This window comes from Camelus dromedarius, chromosome 17, assembly GCF_036321535.1.
Source record: "Camelus dromedarius isolate mCamDro1 chromosome 17, mCamDro1.pat, whole genome shotgun sequence".
Classification (NCBI taxonomy): domain Eukaryota; kingdom Metazoa; phylum Chordata; class Mammalia; order Artiodactyla; family Camelidae; genus Camelus; species Camelus dromedarius.
This window is the reverse complement of record NC_087452.1, coordinates 3,486,701-3,499,988: the sequence shown is the minus strand read 5'-3', so window position 1 is coordinate 3,499,988 and position 13,288 is coordinate 3,486,701. Positions and strand designations below refer to the sequence as shown.

The 13,288-nt window shown below is 53.9% G+C and overlaps 1 protein-coding gene across 8 annotated transcripts in view; it reads right to left on the bottom strand.

Moving 5' to 3' along the window:
• Nucleotides 1–13,288, bottom strand: part of NR2C2 (nuclear receptor subfamily 2 group C member 2) — an 82,210-nt gene that overhangs the window by 6,987 nt on the left and 61,935 nt on the right. For 6 of the 8 annotated variants that reach the window (XM_064496211.1, XM_064496212.1, XM_064496213.1 and 3 more), the window contains 9 exons: nt 11,950–12,129; nt 11,011–11,158; nt 10,020–10,113; nt 7,010–7,143; nt 5,956–6,133; nt 4,740–4,906; nt 3,946–4,085; nt 2,608–2,745; nt 1,181–1,286 (listed from right to left, as the gene is read on the bottom strand). In XM_064496211.1, coding sequence (XP_064352281.1) covers nt 1,181–1,286; nt 2,608–2,745; nt 3,946–4,085; nt 4,740–4,906; nt 5,956–6,133; nt 7,010–7,143; nt 10,020–10,113; nt 11,011–11,158; nt 11,950–12,129 — 1,285 coding nt within the window. The remainder of the gene's footprint in view (nt 1–1,180; nt 1,287–2,607; nt 2,746–3,945; nt 4,086–4,739; nt 4,907–5,955; nt 6,134–7,009; nt 7,144–10,019; nt 10,114–11,010; nt 11,159–11,949; nt 12,130–13,288) is intronic. The other 2 variants (XM_064496210.1, XM_031470977.2) reach the window with 1 other exon arrangement.

Sequence of the window (13,288 nt, the reverse complement as noted above, 5' to 3'; positions counted from 1 at the left end):
CTCTCTCTGGGGAGCGGTCTCGGTGCTTCTGAGTCCTGTGAGAGGCTCCCTGCTGTCATGTAAGGCCTGCCCTCTTCCCCCCCGGGCTCCCTGACTGGACCAGCTGTGACTCAGGACTTCTCAGAAACACGTACTTTCAAAGGCCAGAGAGCTACCGTTCCCGGTGACTCCCGTGTGCTGGGGCTCACCAAACAGCCCCCAGAGGGGCCTCTTCCAGCCACAGGCTGTGTGGGAGTGGGCCCACGGCCTCCTCAGGACAGCGTGCCCGCACGAGCCCTGGCTGAGGGTGTGTTACTTGACAGCCCCATTCTGTGCGTGTTGAAGCTGGAGTTATTCTAGATTTACTGTGAGGTCTTCAGCAATTGCAGGAGAGAATGGATCCTGCTTTGGCAAAAGCTGTGTCTGGGCCGTCGAGGTGTGGCTAAAGCAGGCAGGTCAGCCACAGGCCCCCAGCCACACCTGAGAAACAGTCCCCCTGGGGCTGGGGCATCTCAAGTTCACAGGGCACCTGCTGACTGAGGTCTGTTTGCAGAAGACACGAGGGGGAAAGGTGGGGAGGGAAATATTATGCTTGATGGGGCCCCAGAATCCACATGGGCCTCCAGTGGGTCAAGAACTGATCACGAGGAAAGAGCTCTTCCACTTGGCTGGAAGGAAAGCCTGCCAGTACACTCTGCCCTATTTCAGAACACCTTCCTATTCAAATCTGCATGAAAAAGGCATATATATGTATTTTTTGCTGCACAAACATTATAAATTTTCACTCAAATAAAGGGACTCTTAAAATCAGTTAATCTGAGCGTGAAATTATTATTTTGTGCAACCCCCTCACTCTTTATAGGGGTCGGACTTGGTTTCTGTCAACGAAAACTTCTTGGTCAAACACTCTGGCTAGTACCTACCGCCTCTTCAGTGGATGCAGAGCAAAGGGGCCGAGCTTCTGACTATTGTGGACAAGGGTGTCTCCGTGAGAACCCACATCTCAAGCCCTAAAGGAGATCACAACTTCCAGCCCCTCAAATTACAGAGGAGCACCCCAAGGCCTCACCCAGCGGCACGCGACGGCCTGTAGCCGCGCCCCCCGCCCCCCCCACGACCCGCTGGGAGGTGCGAGGACTGAGTGCGACCACACGGAGCCCCACGGGCTGCGTGCGGACGGCTGGCGCTGCGGGTGCCTCACCGGTAGGTGTCTTCCGAGTAGGTTTTCTGTACATAGTCCTGCAGCTCCATCTGGGCCTTTTCCTGGAATTTTTCAATCTGGCTTGTGCTGGTCAAACCTGGATGATCTGAAAAAAGAAAAATACCCTAAACTGCCCTCTGTATTTGGAAAGCCTCACTTGCAAACTTCTTAGTACTTATTTTTAGTCAAACTTCTGAAACATTTCTCAGGTACAGCAGGTTGAACCCTGAAGGCTGGGCTGGTCTGGATATTGCTGCTAGAATGCTGGTTTCTCCTGTGTGTCCCGCCAAAGCCAAAAGGTTCCCAGGAGCGGGCTCCGGCCTCCTGGGTGGCCACACCAGGCTGAGCAGCACCCGCCCCGGGCTGGCTCTAGACCTGGGGCGGCTGCCTGCTCGCTCTGGGAAGCACACACCACATGAAACGAGAAATCATCGCCTGCTTTCTAGACATTTAATCACGTAATATCTCCCATTTTGTATCAGCTGTTCTGTTGTCGGTGAGTGGAGGGCGGGGGTCCACACTGTCCAGCCCCGCTGTTGAGGACACTACACCGCTCACTGAGCAGCCTCTAGGAGGCCCGAGGAGAATGGCTGAGGGGGAGCGAGCCAGCCTGGTCCACTCTTACTTCCCACCTCTTGTCCCGGTGCTGTGACCACGCCCTGTGGCTGCCCTGCAGCTGCCACTGCCCTAGGGCCCAGGGGGACTCGTGCGGTCTCAGTCTGGCTGCATTGTACGTCTAACATACCTAAAAACCGGCAGAGAGCAAAACAAAACAAATCAAAACAAAAAAGGGCGCTGGATGGGGAGCACAGTGGTCCCCTGGCACCCACGGGGCACTGGTTCCAGGCCCTCCCACGGATACCAAAATCCACGGATGCTCCTCACATTAGCGGTGTGGCATGTAACCTAAGCGTGTCTCCCCATGTACTTTTAAGTCACCTCTAGCCTACTTCTAATACCTAACAATATAAATGCTATGTAAATAATTGTACTTAGTTGCTGGTATACAGCAAATTCAAGGTTTGCTTTTTGGAACTCCTGGATTTTTTTTTCCATTAAATATTTTCAATTCGTGGTTGGCTGAACCCACAGATGTGGGACCCATGGAAATAGCAGGCCAACTGTACACTCAAATTTGTTGGCCGAGGTCCTGTTTGACCAATGGCTTATAGTCAGGACACAGATGAGGTCCAGTCAGTGTATGACGTTGGCTGGCACTCTAGTGGGTTTCTCTGGGAGGGTAAAGGCAGGATTTAAAAGAACGTATGTATGGATGTGAGCTAGCAAAGCACACCTACCGTGGGAACCTCCAGTCACACAGCGTTCGCCAGGGCGCTCTACACTGCCGACCCCTGACAACGCGCCCACACGCAGAGACACCAGTGGACACAGGTGGAAGCTGCCCCGCGCGCCCCCGGGCGTCTTACCGGGGCTGAAGAGAACTATGGCTTTAAGGTACGCGTACTCGTAGCCGTCCACGTCCAGCCTTGCCATGCTGTTACAGAACTCCTGAAGCTTCCAGATGTGCTCCATGACTTGCTTTATCCGATCGCCAGAAAGTTTATCTAGAAATCAACACCACAGATCCTTTGAGAAGGGCCAGGGAGAATAGCACGAGGGCCACAGACTGAAAAAAGATGAGAATGATTTCACTCAAACGAAAAACCAGTTCTCTCAAGAGCCGCACACCCCAACTCCAGCCCACCGCACACTCTGCCTCCACAGCCAGCACTGGCAGGCGAGTGGCCCCGGCGCAGAGGGCCGACTTCCTTCACCCTGTGCTGAAGGCCACGTGCCAGTTCTCAGCAGTGGTTAGATTTTCTAAGTCTCTGCAGGCACGGATGGAATATCTGCCAACCTGAACATGCTGGCAGTTTTTGGTTGCCGAAACAATTTTATCTGTTGTCTGATTTAGTCCTCGTGACAACAGCTTACTGTTGAAGGTCTATGGGATGTCCAGGATCACTATTAGTGTTATTATATTCAGTTAAAAACAAAGAAAACTAAAGCTCATTTGTGAACAAACCTAACTTAGATTCAATAAAATGTTGCAAGGTTTTAAAAATCACCTTTATATAACCAATCCAAAGGAATAACTAGAAAAACGAAGGAGTGACTGGTAACCCACATTCTGAGGTCTCACACCTGGGTGCTCAGTTTCAATCCGGCCACAGGCGCGGCTCTGCTGGGCTAGCCTGGACCCCGGGCAGTGTGTGCTCCCTCCACGGCGCCCTCAGGGCGCCGGGACGCGCAGCACGCGGAGGCCGCACAGGCTTCGTCCCAGTCCTGACACGGCTGGGACCTGACCACCCAGCGTCAGGGGAGGCACCTGTTCATTTCACGCCCCGGACTAGGGCTCCGTGTGACGCAGCAGCGTGCCCCGGCTCCCAGCTGTCCCACTGGCTGCTTCATCCGGGCAAGCCAGGGAGCTCTGTGGGACCTCAGTTTCCCTACATGTAACCCTGAGATAGCAGTTTCTACTTTCCAGGTGTGAGGACTTGTGAGACACCACACATGAAAGGGTAGTCTGTCCATGAAGATGAGAACAAGCTGTGACTGTTCTGAAAACAATACTACATCGTTACATATTGGAAGATAACAACTTTTTCCAATAACCTCTTTTTCCTTTCATCCTCATTATATGAGAAAAAGGCAGTCAGGTAGAAATTTAAACATTCTGACCGTGAGGGTCCCGTGATGTGAAAGTTAAACTTCCCTCAGCTAAGGATGCTGTGGGACACAGGCTGGCCGCAGCCCCGGCTGACCTTCCTGGATGCTGTTCTGCAGGTGGTTGACGATGGCGGCCAGGATGGTGGAGAGGCTCATGACTTGGGCACACTGGGCCAGGCCCAGGGTGAAGAGCTCGTTCCAGCAGGCCCGCACCAGGCTGGTGTTGCAGTCCTGCCTGGAGACAGAGGCGGGTGGGTGAGGGTGCCCGTGGCACGTCCCCAAGTCCCCCCACAGCCTGAAGCTGCTTCAGCATGTTTGTTGAAGGCCTATGGAATGTTCAGGGTCACTCTCCATCAACACCACTGTCTATGAATGTCTTCAGTGAAGTCCCTCTGAGGATGAACGGTCTGTCTCTTAACAGCCACGGGTGGCTTATGAGAGGCTACAGCGATCAGAGGACGGACAGCCGAGGGTGGGCCCTGAGGGCCAGACACTGGGACTGCAGCAGGGAGGAAGGGTCAGCTGCGGGGGCAACCTACCCTCAGGGCAGCACGGCCGCTGCACCACAAAACCACCTGTCCTCCCCTCTCAGGAGCCCCCGGATGCAGCGCCTCCTCCTTGGAGTTCAGGGTGACTCCTGCCTGCTCCACTCCGGCCCCTGCTCCTCACACCAAACCCTCGGCACGTGGAGGAGGCACAGGAAAGGCCCGAGGGACATCGCAGCATTGGCAACCGTGGTCCCCTCGCTGTCAGGCTACTGACTACACTTATCAAGAAAAATCAGGCCAAGGAAACAGACTGGAAGTGCCCTCAGAGATCCTCCCGGCCACTCCTAGAGCAGGGGGCTGGGGGGCCCTGCCCGAGGACACACAGGGAGAAGAGCCCTTACCCGAGGGCTTGGAAGGCCGGGATGGACCGGGCCCAGTGCATGGAGAGGAAGAGCAGGCGGGACGCGGACTCGCAGATGTAGTGCACGTTGAGGTACTCCGGCATCGGGCTGGGCATGGTGAGCTGGGGGAGAGAGCACACGGCACGGGGGACCGAGGGACGGCAGCTCTGTCAACACACGAATCCCTGCCGTGTTTCAACACTCGTGGCCGCCAGAGTCACCGTCTCTGACGCTGGAGCCCCGTACAGACCAGCCGTGCAGAGCAGGTGTCCTCTGCAGGGGCCGCACTGACTCCCCGTGCTGTCCTGCCCAGTGAACAGGCTCTGATGGCCCCAGGAATGTGGAATGACGGGAACCTCCCAGCTCACCTACACAACTCCTGCCTCAAGTACTCTGTTACTTGTTCTAAGGTGATTCCATTTCAAGCCACAGTCTAACTGAGGTCGGGGCACGGGGTCACTCATGGGCTCGCAGGGATCTGGCAGGTGGCCTCAGTAACGGGGGAGAGCGAGCAGGAGCCCCGAGGGCAGGAGGGCTTCCCACCGACAGGATGTCAGACTGGGCTCCGGGAGCCCAGTGTCTAAGAGGGGCTCTAATGCCTCTGAAGCTCGGCACCCTTGGACAACCATGGGCAGGGTCCCAGTCTTCCTAAGTGACTGGCCAGACCTCTCCCAGCAGAGAATACAAGGGGAACTGGAAGACTTGGTCTGAAGACCCAGAGACTAAGGAGCTTCAGGGAAGCTAGGAGTGTCCTGGACAAGTGAGGCCAGGAGGGGCAAGGGCAGGGAGACGCTCAAGGACCCGGCGGCAATCTTCTAGCCTATCTGAGCTCTTCTTTCTGGGGCTCTAGAGGGCAAGAGGTCAGGCCCAATGGCTGGGAAAAATACTCACTGGAATAGACAAAGGGCCTGCCTGAGCCTATGCTGAAGCCAAGCCGTCACCGGAAGGCAGACGGCAGAGTGGCCCTTGCTGGGTAGCCTGCATCAGCCTGTCTTGGCAATGACAGGCGGTCAGGCCTCCTTCAGGGTCACCTTCAGAGCCAAATGGCCACATAAGCAGAAGGTGAGTGAAAATGCTGCAGAATGGGACACTGCTCTGCAGTACAAGGTCCTGACCAAGCACCACTGTGTGGAAATTTGCTCACATCAAGGTTTGGTTTTTAAACTGAGCCTGGCTGAGGCCGGAGCCCCTCCCCCAGCAGGGCGACTGCCCTCACCTTAAACGTGACGTGAGTGTCTGAGAGGAGGGGGCCTTCGACCTCGATGATGGGCGTGGACTGGTCTCTGCTGATGACGTGGATGCTGCCCCCTCCGCCGCCGTCCAGCCCGTCCGCCAGGCTCGGGGGCGAGGAGCCGTCCGTGGTATTAAGAGCTTTAGCTAAGGTGTCAAACGCCCTGCAAGCAAAAGTGAGGCGAGCAAGTGTATGAATCCGCGGCTTCTAGGAGGAGGAGAGCTCCAGCTGAGACGTAATTTAGGAAAATGACGCATCAGGAAGATAACCAACTTCCCCTTGCTGAGAAGAGGAACGCGGCTTCCACGTGCTGTCTCCACAGCGTCTTGGGCACTGAGCTCTGTGTTCCTTTCGTGTGTAAGTTCTACTTTTCACGACTACTCTCTGAGGCAGAATTCTCTCCATTTCACATATGTGAAAGCTAACTCCTCCATGACCGCCCACGTAGCAAGCAGTAGAACCAGAATTCTCCCAAACTCAAATCCCCTCCTTCTTCCATCGGATCTAGATCTAGGTTTTCTATCAGACCACAAGTGAACACGAGGACCGGTGCCCTCCAGTGGCCCCAGCCACACACCTGCCTGGCCTGGCAAGATGGGCAGGAGTGGATGGTCCAACGGGAAAGGAGCAAACCCTGACCCTCGCAGCCGGGTGCAGGCGCCTGGGCCAGCCGGCGCCGTCTAACAGCTAGTGTCTGTCCGCCCTGGTGAGTCGAGCTAAGCTCTAGGCTCACCGCCTGGAAAAAGGCTGCATGACTGATGCTCAGGGACCATAAACAGCAACCAATACAAGTAACAGCTTTCCCCCTACTTCCAGTGAGTTACTCAGTTTCCTTTATTAGCTGGAATAAAAAGTTTTTAGATTGTTTTATGTCATGTGGTATCAGTGAGTCCACGTTCACATGACAGACGTGAGGGGCCCCGTGACGATCCCACAATCCTTGATTAAATACAGGGTGGGCGTCAAGCCGCTGCCACCCACCCTCACGAGGCAGCGCCTGCGCGCGTCGGGAGGGGCCTCCAGCCTCATGGGCTCGTACCGAGTGATCTCACTCGCAGACTGGTCCTCCGGCTGCATTTCCGAAGTGTCACCATTGTTCAGGGACTCACTTAGGTTGGCAAGGGAAGTCACCACATTTGCCAGTGTGCCCAGGGCCCCCTGGCTTGTTTCAGCCTGTTAATCAGAAAATAACAGCGTCAAAGGTGCACACACATGACTCTCAGGGCAATGAAGGTATAAGGCTGCTTTAAAGCCAGCTTCTATGCAGGTAGGACGGGGCAGCATGGGGAAGAGCTTTTTGGGGAGAAATACTTCTGGCGGTGATAGTAGTTACACAAATCTACACATGTGATGAAATGGCAGAACAAAAACAGGTAAGCTGGATGTCCCCAAAATTTAAACCTTTGAGCTTCAAAAGACATAATCAAGAAAGTAGAAAGACAGCCAGCCTCTCCCCCTCAACCACACAAGACAACCCACAGAATGGGAAGAAAGTTTTGCAAATCACCCATCTGATTTAGTAGCCAGAGTATCTGAAGAACTCTTATAACTCAGTGATAAAGATGCGAATCAAAACCACAATGAGAGACCACTTCACACCCACTAGGATGGTCATAATCAAAAAGACAGATAATAACAAGTGTTGAGAGGATGTGCAGAAAGCAGAACACGCACAGACTGCTGGTGGGGGTATAAAATGGTGCAGCCGCTGGGGAACACAGCCTGGTCATTCCTCAGAAGTCTGAGCAGAGACTCGTCTAATGTAAACGACAAGAGCAGTCCCACTCGCAGGCACATACATAAGCGGTGTTAAAACATTTCCACAGAACACCTTGCATGCAACGCTCACAGCAGCATTACTCCTAAAAGCCAAAAAGCAGGAACACCCCAAACGTCCATCAGCTCATGAATGGATAAACAGCACACGGTACAGCTATTCAGCAGCACCTTATCTGGCAATAAAGAACCATCAACCACCGATACATGCCACAACGTGGATGAACCTTAAAAACATTAAGCTAAGAGAAAGAGGCCAGTCACAAAAGGCCGTATATTGTATAATTCCCTTTATATAAAATGTCCGGAACTGATAAACTATAGCCAGAAAGCAGATGAGTGGTTGGCAGGGGTTGGTGGGGGGTAGTGACTGCTTAACGGGTTCAGGGTTTCTTTCTGGGGTGATGAAAATGTTCTGAAACTAGGTAGTGGGGGATGTTATAACAAGCTGAAAACCACTGAACTGTACACTAAAAGGGAAAACTTTCTGGTATGTGAATTATATCTCAAGTTAAAAAAGGGAAAGAAAGCCAAAGATACACTCAAACAAATATGTATACACAAATGATGTGTATACGTGAATGTCTGCTGTATTTTGATTATAAAAGCGAAAAACTAGAATCAGCAGAAAAGATCATGAACGACTGATTAATAAATCACAGAACAACTATGTAACAGAATTTCACGCAGCTGCTAAAAGACATAGGTCCCCAGGACAGACTGCTATGCTGGAGGGAGGACGCTGAAGAAGACTGGAAAGGGGGGACAGAACAGCACCCACACGTGCACCAGCACCACGTCCTGCCTTGGTTCTGTACTGCTGTGCGGGACGCAACCGCGGGAGAGACTGGGTAACGCGTACAAGGATCGTTGTAGCATCTTTGTACTCACTCAAAGCAAACGGTTTTGAATGTGTAATGATTTCAAAGTAAGAAGTTTAAAAATCAGTTTCTGGAAACAGCCAGCTTTAGGTGCGCTGCTTGTGCCTGAGATTCATGACAGGCTGCTGGGCGGGTCCTGTCACTCCAGGGCAGAAGCGGGGACAGCTCTGTCTTCACCACTGTCCTTCTCCACCCAGCGACCACCACGAACCTCAACAGTTCACATGTACTGAGGGCTCACCGTGTGCCACGTGCTTTATAAAAGTGCCTCGCTCGAGTTTCCCAGCACCCCTGTGTGGGGGTCCTGAGGTGGAGAAGGGAGGGCACGGGGCGACCAGGAGTGCCAGCTGGCCCTGCAGTCAGTCTCCGCACAGACGGCATTGCAGAACGGGGGCTGGGCGGGCCCTGGTGACCAGGAGTTTACGGTGGCTTGGGCCTAACTTTCAGGATGGTGTCCCCACCCAACTACGTAGTCAGTCACTGTCTGCCGGGTGATGGCAGGGAGCCAGGCATGATTTGTCACCACCGCCCAAGGACAGGGGGCTCGAAGCCCAGCTGAGGACCAACAGGCAGAGGGCAGCTCTCTGTGCTGGCCACCAGCTCCCATTTTTGCCTTTTCTTTCCCAAAGGAGGATGTTCCTTAAGGCCCTGTGTGTGCATGAGAGCCGGCGAGAGGGAGGCCCGCAGGCCTGGCTCTGGCTCTGGCTCTGGCTCTGGCGGCAGCACCAGCGCTGTTCCCGAGCTGCTCCTTCCAGAGCAGAGACGCTGGGGCTCGGCTGGGGCTGCTGCACCATTGCTCAGGTCGCATCAGGGACAAGAGGGTGAGAGAAACACCGGGTTCCCGTGCCTGGAGCCCCCCTCCCCTGGTTATCTCCACAGGAGACAGCCAGCTCTCCCTCTCTCTCGGGGTGACAAACATCTCTCTGTCCACAAGTTAAACTCCCTGTGGTTGATCTGCTCTGTCCGTTCTAGAATTGTTAGAATCATGGCTGAACTTCTTCCTGCAGATCATCCAATAAAAAGGAACCAGAGGCTTCTGCAAAAGGCCATCTCAGGGTAAGTAGCTCCTTTCTCAGCTCGCCAATAGTTTGCCGATGTGTGTACCAGGTGAAAGCCTTAAAAGAGGAGAGAACCACAGACTTCTCACTGAACTGAACTCTAGACCCTGACATGTAAAATGACCATGATCAGCCGGCTCTGACTGAGTTTCCAAAAGGACACTGGCATCCCTGAAATAAATCAGAGCACAGCTGTATCAGAAGTAAATGGAGACGCAGAAGGCCACGCTGTCAACGCAGTCTCTGAAGGCCAGGAAGGAGGCACACACATTCAGAGAAGCAGCCTGCACTGCGACGTAAAGGTGAAGGAGAAAGCGTAAGTGGAGAACGTCACCTTGGAATCCGTGGCCAGGAGAACCGTACCATCCTCACGTATCAAAGGCTGCTGGATGTTCACAAGCATCCCTGGATCAAGAAGACCTGTTTGTCTATTTAAGACATAAAGAAACCCAGAGTAGCTTCCAACATTTAATGTACAGTATGATCATGCTGCATTTACCTGCCTCGTCCACACCTGCAACGCCAAGCAGAAGGAACGCTTTAACTAGACTCAGCCACTGGGTGACTGTACAACCCCCTGTTCTAGATGTGCACTAAGTCAGGTCTATAGCCTAGGAGGGGAGGACACAGGTGCACAGCCCCAGGCTTCCATGCTGACCCCAGACTGCGGCTGCTCTGCTGACAGCGTTAACCTGACCTCAGAATATCACCAAGGCACTCCCAGCTCCAGTGCTGGCTATGATACATTGCAGACTTCTTGTTTTCCCTTTCTATTCCTTTAAAATTAAGTTCAATAGATTACATTAAAAAGAATGTACGAGGGGGAGGGTATAGCTCAAATGGTAGAGCGCATGCTTATTAGCACACACGAGGTCCTGGGTTCAATCCCCAGTACCTCCATTAAAAACAAAAAACAAAGAACAACTAAATAATAAATAAACAGACCTAAAGACCTCTACCCAAAAATAAAAGTAACCGTGGCACTATGTAGGACCACACCTGGGTCTTAGGCCTTTTATCTGTACCGCACAAAAGCCCCAGTCTTCAATCAGGAAACAGCTGTTTCCCCACATGAATGACGCCTGAGCTACAGCACGTAACCTGAGCCCGAGACAGGAGAAATCCTGACCCCATCTTAAGTCAGCCATCTTCAGGCCTGTCCAGAGGTGTGGCTGCAGTGGCCCCAAAAAGGGAGGGATGAGGCCCAACAAGATCAAGGCTGCAGCGGGGGGAGCCACATGAGCCCTTCCCAGGGTCATCGCGCCTCCTCTGGCTAAGCCCGGAGGCGGCCCAGGGTGCTGCCCTTCGTGAAGACGGGCACTGACCTTGCTCCGTCCTTGTCCGCCACGAACGTGGGCGTGGCTATCAGAGGGCTTCGCAGGTCCTTCCGGATGTAGATCTTCTCAGTCGACGCAGCGCAGTTGCTCGGCTTCTCCCGCTGCACGTCGAAGGGCTTCCGTTCACTCTGCACAGCTTAAACCACAACATAAACACGCGTGTTGAGAGGGAAGATTCCAATCAATAGAAACCTCATCCTTCATGGGGAGGGACAGGTCCTTCTGCGGAAACCCATCACCACAGGGGTAAGCTCCGTGCTAGACGCATACGGCTCAATGCTCACGGTGGACTCTGCAGCCAAAGGAGAGAAATGCTCAGAGCCAAACAGTGTCGTCAAATAAAGGCACAGAAAGGGCTCAAGGCGGCGGCACCGCCGAGGAAGTGCAGCGTGGCGTCTGTGCGGCCTCACTTCCTGTGGCCGACGGAGGGACCCTCTCCAGGAGAACACCCCTCACCAGAGAGCTGCCCACGCCCTGCCGGCAGAGGAGCCACTCCAACGTCCAGCTCAAGCCTGTGCAGCCTCCGCCAACGGTTAAAGGGGGCGACATCACGTGACGCCAGCGACCTCTCCCTCTTGCAGTCTGGTATGAGAGCAAGCACACGTGCCAGAAACACCGAAGAAAATAAAGACCTTTTCAAAAGAAAGAAAAGACGACCCCAGACCCAACATGTAAGTGAGGCCCTGGGGGCAGGCTCCTCCCCGGCACCACGCTCATCCCACTCCTTGGCTGCTGCCGATCCGTCTGGACTAGGTTCCCACTACGGAATCTGACCGACCCCGCAGGGCTGACACCGCGTCGCCCAGCTGACCCTGAAGGTGAGCCACGATGAAGCCTCCGCAGGTGCTGTTTTCTTAGAGTGTTTAAAGCCAGGTGTGGAAACCTCGCCCTCTCCCTCCTTACTACCTCACGTGCCCTAATACTCACATTCCATCTTCATGCCCATCTCCAGGCATTTCTTCAGCCGGCAGAACTGACAGCGGTTCCGGTGGTGTTTGTTGATGATGCAGTCTTGGTTGCTCCGGCAGCTATAGGTCAGATTTTTCCTTACGCTCCTTTTGAAGAAACCTTTGCAGCCTTCACAGCTGACAGCCCCATAGTGACGGCCTGAAAGGGAAAGGGAGCCTGAGCAGCTCCCCAAAGGCAGAGGCACCTGCCATGGGCCCTGCGCTTCAGGGAGCGCAGCCATGGTGCCCAGGGCTTCACATAATTTTTCTACCATCTTTAAAGCAGACTTGTGAGGTTGTGATAGAAAAACGGAAGCTCAGTCAGGCTATGTGACCACTGGTAAATGGCATGGCCCTAATGCTCCAATTCACAGCAGGAGCGCATGGCAGCAGGCTGAGGTGTTCTGCCCGCTGGGCGCACCAGGTCCTGGCTCTGCAGCCCCGGGCTTGCGGAGCCCCTCACCTCCCCTGTCCCACCATGAGGCACAACACAAGCTCACGCTCTCTTACTGGCAGGGTCTCACCCTGCACTTCTCCCTCTGTGAGTCATGCCCTGGACCCCCCAGACTGAGGCGGACGTGGGGAGGGAGCAGAGTAGGGACCAAACCTGGGGGGCCCAGGCCCAAGGAAGGCTGCCACAGATGGTGCTCACTGGCATTGGGTATTGAAAATGCAGTCCTGGAAATACATTTACTAAAGACAGGTTTTTCCTAAGCTTGTTTATTTTGGGGTCTCTACGTTCTAATTACCTCCAACATTAAAGAGAGCCCCAGCCTGCCTCTACTCTGCTGGGACCGACCTCGACTATGCTCCTGTGGGTGGTCTCGTATAACCCACGGCACAGCTACATCACAGGGGGACAGTTCACAGGCTCATCACAGACCCATCGTCCTCAGCTCTGGCACTTGGAGGCACTCTCCCAGTGTGCACTTGGGAGGGTCTCGACTGTGTGCCTTTAAGAACAGTCATGCTAGATGGCCACGTGGACATCGTTTTTCCTTCCCCGCAGTGGATTTCTCTGGGCTCTCTAGACCTTAGAGTGATCTCTGATATCTGGAGACAGCAGCACTGCAAGCCTGTGATGAAGCCTTTCCTTCAAGCCCAGAAAGGGAAGCCAAGCAGATTTGGTGGCCTCTGTTATGTTCACGCTTCATTCATTTGTTCCGAAGTTTGCAGAGTGACTTTCCTTGCTGAGCAAGAAGATGGGGATAAAGACATGAAGGGCTCAGTCATGGTTCTTGCTCTAACAAAAACAGTACACTCTGGTGAGGAAGGCAAGCCTGTAAGCAGCGGTGAGAACAGGACACACACGATGCCCA